The sequence below is a fragment of the Carica papaya genome, chromosome 1 (assembly GCF_054855325.1).
Source record: "Carica papaya isolate Zhongbai chromosome 1, ASM5485532v1, whole genome shotgun sequence".
Classification (NCBI taxonomy): Eukaryota; Viridiplantae; Streptophyta; class Magnoliopsida; order Brassicales; family Caricaceae; genus Carica; species Carica papaya.
Window position 1 is genome coordinate 348,135 of NC_142309.1, and position 13,480 is coordinate 361,614.

General features: G+C 34.0%; 1 protein-coding gene across 2 annotated transcripts in view; it reads left to right on the plus strand.

The window, feature by feature from the left end:
* Positions 1-13,480, plus strand: part of SWEETIE (HEAT repeat-containing protein) — a 58,577-nt gene that overhangs the window by 37,917 nt on the left and 7,180 nt on the right. For both annotated transcript variants that reach the window (XM_088210538.1, XM_088210533.1), the window contains exons 32-40: positions 3,284-3,483; positions 4,064-4,208; positions 4,311-4,379; positions 6,403-6,459; positions 9,527-9,613; positions 9,692-9,820; positions 9,944-10,147; positions 10,240-10,671; positions 13,191-13,256. In XM_088210538.1, coding sequence (XP_088066664.1) covers positions 3,284-3,483; positions 4,064-4,208; positions 4,311-4,379; positions 6,403-6,459; positions 9,527-9,613; positions 9,692-9,820; positions 9,944-10,147; positions 10,240-10,671; positions 13,191-13,256 — 1,389 coding nt within the window. The remainder of the gene's footprint in view (positions 1-3,283; positions 3,484-4,063; positions 4,209-4,310; positions 4,380-6,402; positions 6,460-9,526; positions 9,614-9,691; positions 9,821-9,943; positions 10,148-10,239; positions 10,672-13,190; positions 13,257-13,480) is intronic.

Below are 13,480 nucleotides of genomic sequence, written 5' to 3' on the forward strand. Positions count from 1 at the left end.
CAACACCATAACCAATCAATATAATTGATTTTATCAAGCTTTGGTTTGCAAGGAAGGGTTTTTTCCTAATGAATCCATTTTATGAGTACCACCCTAGCAGCTTTAGTAGTTTTCTCATATGCCATTTTTCCTCTTTCTTGCAAACTCCTGGAGGCACGAAGCTCTATGTGAAGCAAGCTTCAGTCAGTGAATTGGTTGTGTATATCTAGTTGAACCTTTCATTCCTCAAGTGCAACCTGGTGACACAAAATTCTATGCAAGGAAGTTTCAGTTGGTGGAGAGCCATAAATAACATTGGCAATTAGCAATTAAAAAACTAAAAATCAGGACTTTTGTAGTCAATCTCCAGCAGAAAGAAAGAGCGTTGGTTTAGGTAGGCTAGCGATGTTGGGATTTATAAAGTCGAAGAGAGTATGTAACGAAGAGACTATAGAGAAGGAAGGTCAGTTATATTTGCTACACAGAGTACGACATATATATATATATTTAAAAAAAGAAAGTTTTTGATGATAGAAAGAATCTGTTTATAGAAACATAATATGGTTCTATTGGTAATAGATTTACCAGTAAATGGAAGATGCTTACAGAATAATATAAGAGAACATTCTACAAGAATTCTTGATGGTCAACAGAATAAAATCTAAGAAGATATCTTGCATTATTCTCGACTGTCAACAAAAGGAAAGATTGGGGCATAATTCCTTAGGGGAAGCAGTCATATGGTTCTGCATGTTGGATGACCTTGATGGTGTTTTTGATTGCTTAGTTTCTATTTATAAGCAGCTTTAAGCACCCTGCAAACAAACGGTACTTGTTAGGTTTTTAAAACTAATTCTAACCGTAAGTAAATAAACACCGCATTTCTTACTTTTTATGTTCTTATTTGTTATCTAATAAGTTTATTTAACTACCCTGTGGATATTCACTCAAAAACTAACAATATATAGACATATACACACACAAAAATGTAATTTGTAAGTTATTTGTAATAAATTTATATCTTTTACTAATTTTTACAGAAAATAATTGTTTATTTTTTGCAATCATCTCTTTATTCAAATATGTAAGTATTTATTTTTTTAAATAAGAATTTATCTGCTTTAAGTAACTTACCTTACTGTTTTAAGTATGTTTCTTTCATCTATTCCAAGCACCCCCTTGTTATGTCGCGGAACTCTTCAAGTGACAAGTTGAGGTAGGAAAAATTAGGTCAATTACCTATGTATTAATTTGGGATAAACCTAGATATTGCACCTATTGGCTCTTAGATTTTATAAAGCAAGAAATTCTCAAGTGATTTGATAGGATTGGACGATAAAAAGTATTTAGAGAATTATTAAAATACTTTATTGGATAACAGAATTGCTATCAAAAGTGAGAATATCAAGGCTATAGTGTTTCGTTAGTAACTTTTCTCAATAGGATTAAATTAAGAAATTTCACATAAATACTAATACTCTAAGGAAATACTACTACGTTTAGGAATAGGGAAACTAGTACTAACTTTATACTTCAAAGAATTTAAACTATATGCCTAAAAAGATACTAAAACCTAATATATTTCCATACTATTATAAAATTATAAATTAGCTTCTATATAAGTTCTAATCTATTTAGAAAATCTATAGTCTACACTATTCTATATCATTCTTGGTCTTTGTTTTGTTAAGTTTAATCTCTTACTTGCATCATTTTATTTGTTATTAACTTGAGGGCATATGTCTTTTTATCGTTGTTATGGAAGCATTTAGTAGATTGTTGAAAAAGGGTAGGGAAGAAAATCTGATTGAAGGGGTGGTTATAGGGAGGGGTGACAGAAGGGTAGAGATTTTGCATTTATTTTTTGCTGATGACACACTCATCTTTTGTCAATTGAAGGAGAGGATGATGCTTCACCTTAGATGTATTCTCCTTTGTTTCCAAGCCGTATCAGGTTTGGATATTAATTTGAAAAAATCTGAATTGCTAAGGATGCGGGACAATCAAGATAGGATGCTGGGTGTAAGGCAGTGAATCTTTCAATTAAATATCTTGTAATCCCTTTGGGATCAAAATATAAAGATTTGAAGACACAAGGCCTATTAGTTGATTTATTCGAAAAAAGAATAATGTCACCAGGAGGGATTGGGGTGGAGTTTGCTAACTTTCCAGCTAATCAGATTTTGAAGACCAAGGTGCCACCAAGAATTGCTTTTCTCTCTTGGAAAGCGAGTAGGGTATGCAAATTGACCTTGGACAAACTAATGTGCAAGGGGAAAAATACTTGTAAACCAGTGTTTTCTTTGTAAAATGGATGGAGAATCTTGCAATCATATTCTTTTATGGTGCTCGATTGCATATAGCTTATGATGCATGGTGTATGGGCTACTTGGAATTTATTGGGTGATAGTGGGGTCGGTGAAGGACGAGATTTGGACGTGCGGTGGAATTTGTGAAAAGAAACCTAGCTCAAGTTTGTTCCACTGTCAATATTTTAGATGATTTGGAAGGAAAAGGATGTTAGAGCTTTTGAGGGCAATGAGGGGGAGAATGTTAATATTATAGATAGATGAATAAATACTTTTGGCTCTTTTGCTTGGGGTCATGACATTTTTAGGTTGAATGATCTTGAGAATGTCATTGATCTTCTAACTGATTTGTAAATGATTTTGTATATGAGTGGTATCTTGTTGGTACCTTGTTAATGTATACTAAAGTTGAGGGCTTACATAAGCTCCAACTCCAGAGAAGGATGTGTTAGAGAAGTAGAAGATATTCACATACAGATGGTATTTGCATCTTTAGGGTGCTGCAAGCTGAGTTTTTAGTTCTAACGAGTTCAAGTGTGTGTAATACTTTAAGCTATTTCTTTCCCCTAGTTTTTGGACTAATAACAAAAAAAAAAGTCTCCTTTGCAACTTTAAAATAAACACAATTTTTTATTTGATAAAAAAGAGTTTCTAGAATGAAAGTTTTAAGTCCAAATTGGAGGGAGTTTGATAAAAAACCTTGGTAAAAGGAGTGTGATTTTCCATTTCGAGGCCTGAAAAGAAAAATGCTAGCTTGTCTGCACAGCTCTTACACTTCCTTTGTTTTTTCACCAAAATCAACTGTAAGGTCTTTGACCAACAAAAAGTCCAATGCCAGCACCCTCTATACTTTGTTCTTACATAGTTGGTTTCTGTTTCTTGTCATGAGAGTTCTTAAATGCCTACTTACTATCTCTAAAACATAATAATAAGAATAACGGTAATAGTCTATCGACAAGAAAATAAGTGCTAAAAAAATCTGTCATTTTGTTCAGATTCTCGCTACATCATCCAGAAGAACTGAAGGTGATAACATCACAGAAAATGATTCTCTGAATGGTACAGAGGGTGACACAAGGTTTCATTATGGAGAAGATGATGACAATATGGTTTCTAGCTCTAGAGGCACAAAAATTCATGTTTATCGTGACAAAAATAAGCATCTCAGATACCGAACAAAAGTTTTTGCCGCTGAGTAAGTGAATATGGTATGCTGTACATCTTTATTTCCAATTGTTTTTTTTTGTTTTAAACATATGATTCACTGTTTCTCAATGTTCTTTTGAGCAAATTTGGACAGAACTCAAGTAGGTCCATTCTAGAACTAGATTGTGTATTGATTTCATGATTGATTTCAAGTTGTATTTTCACAGAACTTTTGAATGATATGGATTCTGCAAATTTGTTTGCCTCTAAAGATATCATAGAGAATTTATATTATTCATGTGTATCTTTTGGGAGACGTTTCTGCTGAACATACATATGATAACTGATTATTATTTCTGCAGACACGTAGAATCAGTGAATATTGCATGAATTCTCTTTTTCCTTTTTCTTTTATTTCCTTTTTCTGAATAGGACCTGAACTATATGCATGCCGTGAAAGTAAATTTTCAATATGTGCAACATTTTTATGGTGCATATCTTTGATGTGGTGAGGTGGACTTTGAGCCTCATCTTGAAGACCCTGAATGCACAAGTTTAACTGAACTTTAGAAGCTTTTGATATATTGAATAAAGAATTAACTTTCTGGTTGTGACTTGTCGGGTCATAGGTGCTTGAGTCTTCTACCAGAAGCTGTGGGGACGAATCCTGCTCATTTTGATCTGTCCTTAGCAAGGGAAAAACCTGTTGATAAACAGAATTCTGGTGATTGGTTGGTGCTCCGGCTACAAGAGTTAATATCACTTGCTTATGAGGTACTAAACAAGAAAATACTTGCTTACTATTAAGTTACTAATTTCGATCTTCTGGAAAATATACATATATTATAGTTTGTCTATATATTATTCTTTCCATAGATAAGCACTATTCAGTTTGCAAACATGCGGCCAATTGGTGTGGGACTACTGAGTACCATTATCGACAAGGTAAATTTGTTTAAGAATTCAATCTTTTTCTCGTAAAACTTTGTCCCTGTATTAGGTTTACTAACTCTATCAGTTTCTGTTCAGCACTAATTGTATTTCTTAGTCCAATTTGGTTTACAGCCAAATAGCCATATTCTACGGGAATCCTGCATTAGGCAACTAAAAGGACTATTCAGAAGTTTCTAATTAAATAATTGTTAAAGCTTATTCTATCTTCTTTATCTTTATTTTAACTCAACTTAACTCCACTAAGCCTTGTCTTTGGTATGTGAGTTGGTTGCAGGAATTTTGACATTACAAAGATTTAATGATGCTTTGGAAATCGTCTCCTTGGTCCAGGTTTTGAATTGCCTTTTGACAAGGATCACGGGCCAAGTTTTCTGAAATATTATTGGTGGAACTATATTTATATATTAATGCCATCTCTCTTTTTAGATATATCTAAATGTGATCAACCATATTAATCCCCCGTTCCATCATTCCAGTCTAGTTTTCCAATTTATTTTTTTATCTTTTTAAGATCCCTAAGGATGTGACTGATAGAATTGAGAAGGTGATGAAATCTTTCCTCCTGCTGAGTTCAAGTGAGCCTAAGAGATCTTAGTAAAGAAGAAGGTGGCCTTGGTACTGGGATTCATTTTTGTAAAAAGTGTCTCTTTTAACTAAATGATTACGGAGGCTTTCTTTGGAACCAAATTCTTTGTGACCTAGGGTAATCAAGAGTTTGTCTGGTCGTCACCAGTGGATGAGATTCCAAGGCAAATATTTCCAGAACTCATAAGAGGCCCTGGAAAGTGATTTCTAATCTTGGTGCTTTTTTTTTTTAATCTTTACTTCAGTTGGGAGTAAAGGATGGTGCTCACTTCTTTTTCGAGAGGACCCTTGGACTGATAATGATTCACTTGCTTCTTGCTTCCCTGGAATTGTTAGATATTTTTTCTTATAAGTCCTATCTATATTCTTTATATACAATTCTATTACTCAGAATTCTCCCTTTCTATGTGGAGAAGGCCCTATCTCCTTTAAATGTAAAAGTTTTTACTTTGCAAATTTGGGTAGGCTTAATGCTAATCATATACTTCAACTTCTCAGATGAAATGGCGCCTTGTCTCCAAAGGCTTGTATGATGTGCTAGAAAGCTGCAGAGATTCATAATCACCTCTTTTTACATTTTGATGCATCTTTCAATTTTTGGACTCATGTTCTTGAACTTCGATTTCTCTTGTGCCATCCTATAGTTCTCCTCTTCGGTTCTGATGCTTCCAGCAATGAAGAGGAGTTAAAATCTCTTTGAATTGGGGCAACCTTTGGCAGCATGTGGGTGATTTGGCTAGAAAAGAATGCAAGAATCTTTTGGGACTATATGTCACCTTTTTTTATTATTTTGGGCTAAAGCCAAGGGATTTTTAAGGAAACTTCTCTTTCAGTTTCCTGCAGAGATTGGCTGGCTATCCTTTTTAATGTTTAACTAGTTTTTCTCTTTTTTCTTTGTTTGTTTTCTTCGCCTTACTAGATATACCCAATCCTCTTATTTGTATTTTTTCGTCCTCGGTGATATCTCTTCTATTTCCTTTGTTCTTAAAAAAAAAAAGGTAACATTGACTATTTCTGTACCCCTTCTTCAAGTTAGTTCATAAATGTTTTGGGCATCCATAGTCAACCTCATGGCTTCCAATGTGTTCAATGCTGATCAACCTGAATAACCTTGGTCAACCCTAGCGTCATGATCTAGTAGCTCAAAATTAAACAATTTTTCTTAGAATCACATGAAGACAGATTGTTCTTGCATTCCACGTGTAAGGGCCTGCTTAGTAGTTCTTATATTCTTATTTTCAACTTTACATTAAATAATTACTTTAAGTTTAATATTGCATTAATTAAGCTCTTGCACGACTTTCGTGTTGGTTTTCTTATGTTCTAAGAGCTGCATTATTATTGACATTTGGCATATTTTGTCTATTGAAGTTCTTGCATTCATATTATTCTTTTCATCTGTTTTGATTTTTATCGTTCTTGAGTACAGTTTGAAACAATACCTGACCCCGAGCTTCCAGGACACCTTCTTCTGGAACAGTATCAGGTATGCAATTTGTCACTTTGCTTCAGATCGGTTCCCAAAACCTATATGCTTTCTTGTCTGACATGTTTAATTTATCTATCCAATTTTGGATGTAAAGAGATTATTAACTTCCAATGATGTCTTATGCATGCTTCTGACGTAAATATTCCAGTTTTATTATATGTTAAATAGAAACGCTTTTACTTGTAAAAGAAGTGATATTAGGAAGTTGGTAAAAAAAAATGCAACCATGAAGGACTAGTTATCCTCCCTGCAGAAAGAAAACAGATATACAAGAAACAGAGATAAACCAGCTATGCTCAAAATATGATGATTCCAATTTCTGCGCAACATAGATAAATCTTTAAAATGTCCAAGGAACTTAACCCAAAAGGATTCTGAAAAAGACACTGTGTCACAAAAAAGTAAAAAAATGAGAATTAGTCTCTGAAAATTCTGGTGTTTCTCTCCAACTAAATCCCTCACAACCCAAAAAACATAGCTCCATGCTGTAGAACCTTAACCTCCATCCAGCCAACAGCTGCAATGGTAGAAGAAGGTAGTTATGTAATTTATATAGGTCTCCGTACCAAGAAAAGAAAATCCGTAGATAGGAAACATAAACATCGGAAAAGAGTTATATAAGAAAGTAACATACAACAATATACAACTATGTTATATAATCACTAGTTGCTATAAATAGTAAATGAGTTCATGTACCATTTTTAAATATTCTGATTGGTCTTAATTAAGTTTTTGCTTTGTTGGTCCTTTTACTTCCAAAAAATTTTTGGTTTACTCCCAATCCATATAATATTGCTAATTTTATTGGTGGATTTATCATATACTAGCGAGTGTGTAACATGACTATTTCTGGTAAGATGAATTTTCTTGTCAAATGCTACACGGTATTTGACATAAAAATATTTAACATTTAATTATTTTTAATAAAACAAGAAATTAAAAGATTAAAAAAATTAGAACATAAATTAAAAAATTAATAGTCACAACTTGGCTGCAAGAATTTATTTTTTTTCAATTTATGTCTTTAATTTTTTTAAATTTAATTTTTTGTTATATTATTAAATAATTGAAGATCAAAATATTTTTTTTACGTCAGATATCATGTGATATGTGACGTAAAAATTTATCTAATTAGAAATAATCCGTGTCCAACTCGCTGTTACGTAACAATTTCACTAACAATATTTGCGACATTTAACGGGCAGGGAGTAGTACAAATGTTTTTGCAAAACACAGAGATCAAAAGGGTAAAAAATTAGTACAATTATTAATTTGAATATTTAAAAATAATACAGAGACCAATTTAGTATTTAGGCCTAGTTGCTCTTGCTACTTCTGTGTTACCTTTGCATAAGCAATCATCGGATGAATCACATTTGACTCTTCATAAACTTATAATATACTAACAAAATACTTGGTAATTGTGTCCTCATCTTGCGGATTGGGCATGTTGCTGGCATACAAAAGCCTCATAAACTCGTTTAGGCTTATAAAGTACTCACTAATTGTTTTCTCAAGTTGTGGAATCAGTCATGTTGTTAGCATACAAGAACTTTTCTGTCTCATATTTTCTTATGTGAATTAAGGTGGGCACATAGCAGCAGCATGAGGTTTAAATTGAATTGCGCAATAGACTCAAAATTTGTGAATCCTCTAGTTGTCAAACATCAGTTTTGACTGATTGTTGTTTTGGTAAAAAATCAGTAAGATGTTAATGTTTACCTTGTTCCATGAGGTACACCTTCGTCGGTTTAACCAATTCCATTTAATAGTTCCCATTAAATGCGAAGTCTAGTAATTTCTAAGGGAATGCTAATACTTGAAACTGACGGGGCTAACTTAGTATTGACATCACTATTCAAATCTTTGCTTGCTAGTACTGAAAAGCAGCAAGTGCAAACAAATCACAAAGTCACCAGCACAACAAAAACAAAAAAGGGCTCCTAGATAGATCACCAAAAACAGTCCCACCTTGTCATAACATGCAAGAGGCACTTAAATTACCATTCAGTGTCTCACCTATGAACAGGATGAAGATACACTCCATAAAAGCCAAGAGAATTTCTCAGATGACTCAAATTATGTTGGATTTGATTGTCATTGACCAGTAGTAGTGGCATGTGAGCCTCACATGCCAATGGTCAGTGGCGCATGCAACACTGACTAATAATAGAACCCAGCAGTGAGGTTTCCCGATGCCAGCAACTTAGGATTTGGAGTGGACATGTACAAGTATGTCTCCCACAGACAAAATGACTTTCTCTCCTGGGTTTTGTCACCAAATGAGTTTTGTTTTTATTTATCTTTTTTAACAATACTATCTCTTTCCTAATTAACCTTTGCTCTAATACCATGTAAAAGAAAGTAACTTTATATGTTTTAAAAAAACTATATCCCTATGCTAAGAAAAAGAAAATCAGAATGAGGAACTTAACTATATAAGAAAAGATCAATACATGAAACTAACTATAGAGGAAATAATATAATTCATATTTCTTTATTTACTTGAAAGATAAGTATACTCTATAACTGTTATGCTCCCTACTGACAGATCTTGTTATGGGTTGATGAAACTGAAAATCAGTACGAATTTTTGGATATTTTTGTCTTTTGTCCTTGATTTATTTTGATTTGAGTATGAACCCATGAAGAGAGAACTCAACGATCTTTTGAATAAGAAAGTACTCAACTCTTTTTTCTTCCAGTCTAACAATTTTTTTTAAAGGAAACAGCATGCACTTATTACAAGAGAGAGAGTAATTATCTTCATTTTTAGAATTGTAATAAGTACCCACTTTTCCTTATCTAGAATATTCTCTCTAACACACATTGCCTTATTCTCCCTAATTCATCTGTCCACACTTGACATATCATTTTACACATAACATACACTGACTTATTCTCCTTAAATACATTTGTCCACACTTAAAAAATTGTTTATTCTCCCTAGTACACCTGTAAATACACCCCTAATACACACATAATGCACCATACTACTTCCCACAACAATAACACACTAAATATTTATGCATGGCGCCAATTGATTTATGCTCTACAAAACCAGGCCCAACTCTTATCTGCAGTTCGTACTGCATTGGACACTTCCTCCGGTCCTGTTCTTTTGGAGGCAGGCTTGCAGCTGGCTACTAAGGTGAGAATGTTCAGGCCACAGTTTTCAATACACTACTATATATAGATGACACCTGCATTATTTTATGTTTATTATCAGATAATGACCAGTGGAATGATTAGTGGAGATCAAAATGCAGTTAAACGCATATTTTCATTAATTTCTCGCCCCTTGACTGATTTCAAGGATCTATATTATCCTTCATTTGCAGAATGGGTCTCATGCAAGGTTTGCCAGCTTTCCTTTTTCATTTTGTTATCTTACATCTATCTGTTTAATTTTTTATTGTGTAAAGCACACCTGCTTAATCTAGGATGGAAGGGCTGTGACCAATTTGTTAATATTAAATAGATCAAGATCAGGCTTCTTGCTGCTCATGCCTCCCTCAAATGTTATACATATGCATTCTTGAGGAGACACCATGTGGAGGTTCCAGATGAGTATCAAGCCTTGTTACCATTATTTTCTGAAAGCTCAAGTAAACTGGGGGAGTACTGGGTCCGACTCTTGAAAGACTACAGTTATATTTGCTTATGCCTCACTCTAAAGAGAAATGTGAGTTTAGTTTTAGGACACTATTTATTTAATTTTTTACATCAGATTTATCTTTGTTTCAACCTTATTGTTACTTTTTTCTTTTCTTACAGTGGACTCCGTTACTTGATGGAATCCAATCACCTATGGTTTCAGCAAAGCTGCAGCCTTGTTTGGAAGAGGCCTGGCCAGTTATTCTGCAGGCACTTGCACTGGATGCAGTTCCTGCGAGAGTTGGTGAGGATGGATTATCAACAAGTGGCTTAATATCGGGATATAGCATGGTTAAACTAGACTCTCGAGAATATCAGTTTTTATGGGGCTTTGCTATGCTTGTCCTATTTCAGGACAACCATCCAGCACGTAGTAAGCAGATAATACCATTAGGAGAAACTAAGGCAAAGTCTGGTGCAGACTCTGAAGAATCTGGTCCTCCAAGCTTGAAGTTATATGAAATTGTGTTACCAGTATTCCAGTTCTTTTGTGCGCAAAGTTTTTTCTCAGTGGGATTTCTTACTATCAGTATCTGTCAAGAATTGCTGCAGGTGGTCTTCTTCTATATATATATATATATTAATTCTTCTCAGCTTTTAAGTATTTCCTTTATATTTCGTGCCATCTGTTCCTATACGAGTTTTGTTTTTATATCCTATTTACTCTTTTTAATTCTGGCTTATCTAAAGTTCTGTTTGTATTTCCTATTTATTCTCTTTTTGTGCAATTTTAGATAATGCTTTCAGACTCCCTAAATATCTGCCGAGGCTTGCATTTGGCCATGACATCAGAGGTTCTTCTGCCACACATTTTTTTGAAAACATGTTTGTCCAAATTATTAGCTTATTGTGATCCCATTTGCAATTGTAAATAGTATAAGAGGCCATTTGGATTAGCTTTTTTCTTCTCAGTTTTAGTTTATAGACTAGCTTTAAGGAAAAAAGGCGTGCAAATTTTTTTGGTAAGTGCTTTCGGTTTTATAAGTTCTTGGTCCCAAAAGCAAGTTTGTCATATCAACTTATCCTTTAGTTTATAAGTTCTCAAAACCTAACATAACCTAATAGTTAACATAACATTCTTTCACAATCGACAATTTGATTTTCTTAGAGACAGCTTTCTTCAATTTGATTTTCTGTAATCTATATACGCTGGATTAAAACTAACATGTTACTAGACCTTTTGCTCGTGTATTTTCTCGTCTACTATATCAAAGATAACCTGTTTTGAAATGTTTCTCTTTTGCTTTGGTGGAACTTGAGATGAGGAGACCACAAAATTTGGGGACTCTATAAATGCTGATTCTCCTTTGTATGTACATGGACAATACTCCAATATATCTGGTCTTTTATGCTACTTTTTCTTCTAAAAAGAGAGAGAAAGAGAATACTTGGAAGAAGAGGAAGATGGGCCCCGGCTGCTAAAAAGTCCTGCATCTACAGCATTGAACTTCCTAAAGCAGTTCTTTCATTCTTACCAATAGGTTGCCATTAAATATAGCTGGAAGGTCCAAGTGGTTCAATAGCAGATGGAGCCTGGAACTGCCATAACATTAAATTTGTTGTACTATGTTTTATTGATGTCATGTGAAGGGCCTTTCTCCTTCAGGCCTTTTTCAAAATTTACAGTAAATGATTCTGCCCTGCTGTTCCATGTCAGATAGCAACGAGAAATGTCGATCATATCTTGTGTTATTTTACTTGCTACTTGTGGAGAAAATTTGGGAATGAAGTGCTGGAAGATGAATTCTGGTGCTAAAGTCATAGATATAACTTTTTAATCTTTTTTTCCTTCGGGCCTTTTTCAAAATCATAGAGATGGAAGATAAAATGTTTTTATGTTTTCAGCAATTTTCTTTCTTTCTCTCTGTTAGTGCTGTTTTAGGTCATATGTTCAATAGAATTCTTTCGTATGAATATAGATCTTGCGTCTAGCAACTGCAGTAAGTCTAAAGATTTACCTTCTGCCTAAGTTGGTCCAGCCTAATCCTGTATAGATGCATGTTAATTCATCTTCATGTCAGTTAAAGGCAGAGTGGGATTTTTCCAGCAGAATATATCAGATGCAGCACTTATAAAATATGCTTAGGCTCATATTGGTTGCATCTGCATTCTCATTTCATTTTTCACTAATGGTTGTATGCATAATCATAACATGAATTTTTATTTTCTTGTGCTATTCCCACAACCAAAAGAATTCAAGGGAGTAGGGATAGCTCAAACATAAAAGTTCATGCTGCAATTACATATCAAGACCCTAATCGGCTTTTCTGGTTTCTCTTGATGGTCAGTATCCTGTAAATTCTTTTTCTTCCATAATCTGTTAAACAACAGAACTAATGTCTTTGATTAATCTTCTATGGCTTTTGTCCTACCCATAACCTGGATTTTCACACTTGCAGCCTTGAAAATTCAGATCTTTATACCTGTAGATCTTTTTTAGAATTTCTCATTGGCAACCCTAGTGCCAACAGAGACATTTGGTATTGAGGAAGAATGAATGTTCTATGTATTATTGAATTAGAGGGCCCTATATATAAACATTCTCAGGGTAATAAAAGCAAACATACAATTCATTACAAATGTAGATTTTTACTAGCATAAGTTATACCTTGATTATACAAAGATACACTTTCCTATTTACTGAATATTTTCCAACGCTCTCTCTCAAGCTGGTGAATAGATATTGTCTATTCCCAGCTTGGAAATTATCATTTAAAATCCTGGATTACTCAACCCTTTAGTTAACATATCAGCAAGTTGTTTAGTGGGGGGTATATACAGCGTGCAAATCATACACTGGTTGAGTGTGATATATTAGCTTCATTTTTTAAATTCCTCAGATAGATGGGACTGTTGTTTGTTCCATTTGATATTACCTTACACCTTATTAAGTTAAATCCAAGAAAGAAGTAGATGGTCGTTGGTGTTTGTCCTGCTTGGTATTATCTTACACCTTACTAAGTTTAATCCAGTGACAATGAAAGCCAGCTATCTTGAATGTGTGTGGTAGGATGACTTATTATTTTAATATTTATTCTTTGGTTGACTTTTTATAATGTTCATGCTTGTAGGTTTTATCATATTCTGTTTATATGGAGAACTCATGGGATAGCCTTGCAATATCCATTTTAGCACAGGTAAGCATCAGCAGTCTCTCTTTTTTTGCATCATCTAACTTTTATAGTAATACATGGCTGCAATGCGGCCCAAAACCTCAACCTCCAGCCTAAGATGGAGGACCCTGTGAATTGGGCTTAGGTGGGCACTTGCATCGGCAAGCTCTTTGGGATAATGAAGTTTTACATTTGAAAAAGATGATTGGGACTATTGATTCTGGCCTTCATTTTGCATCTTCTTGAAC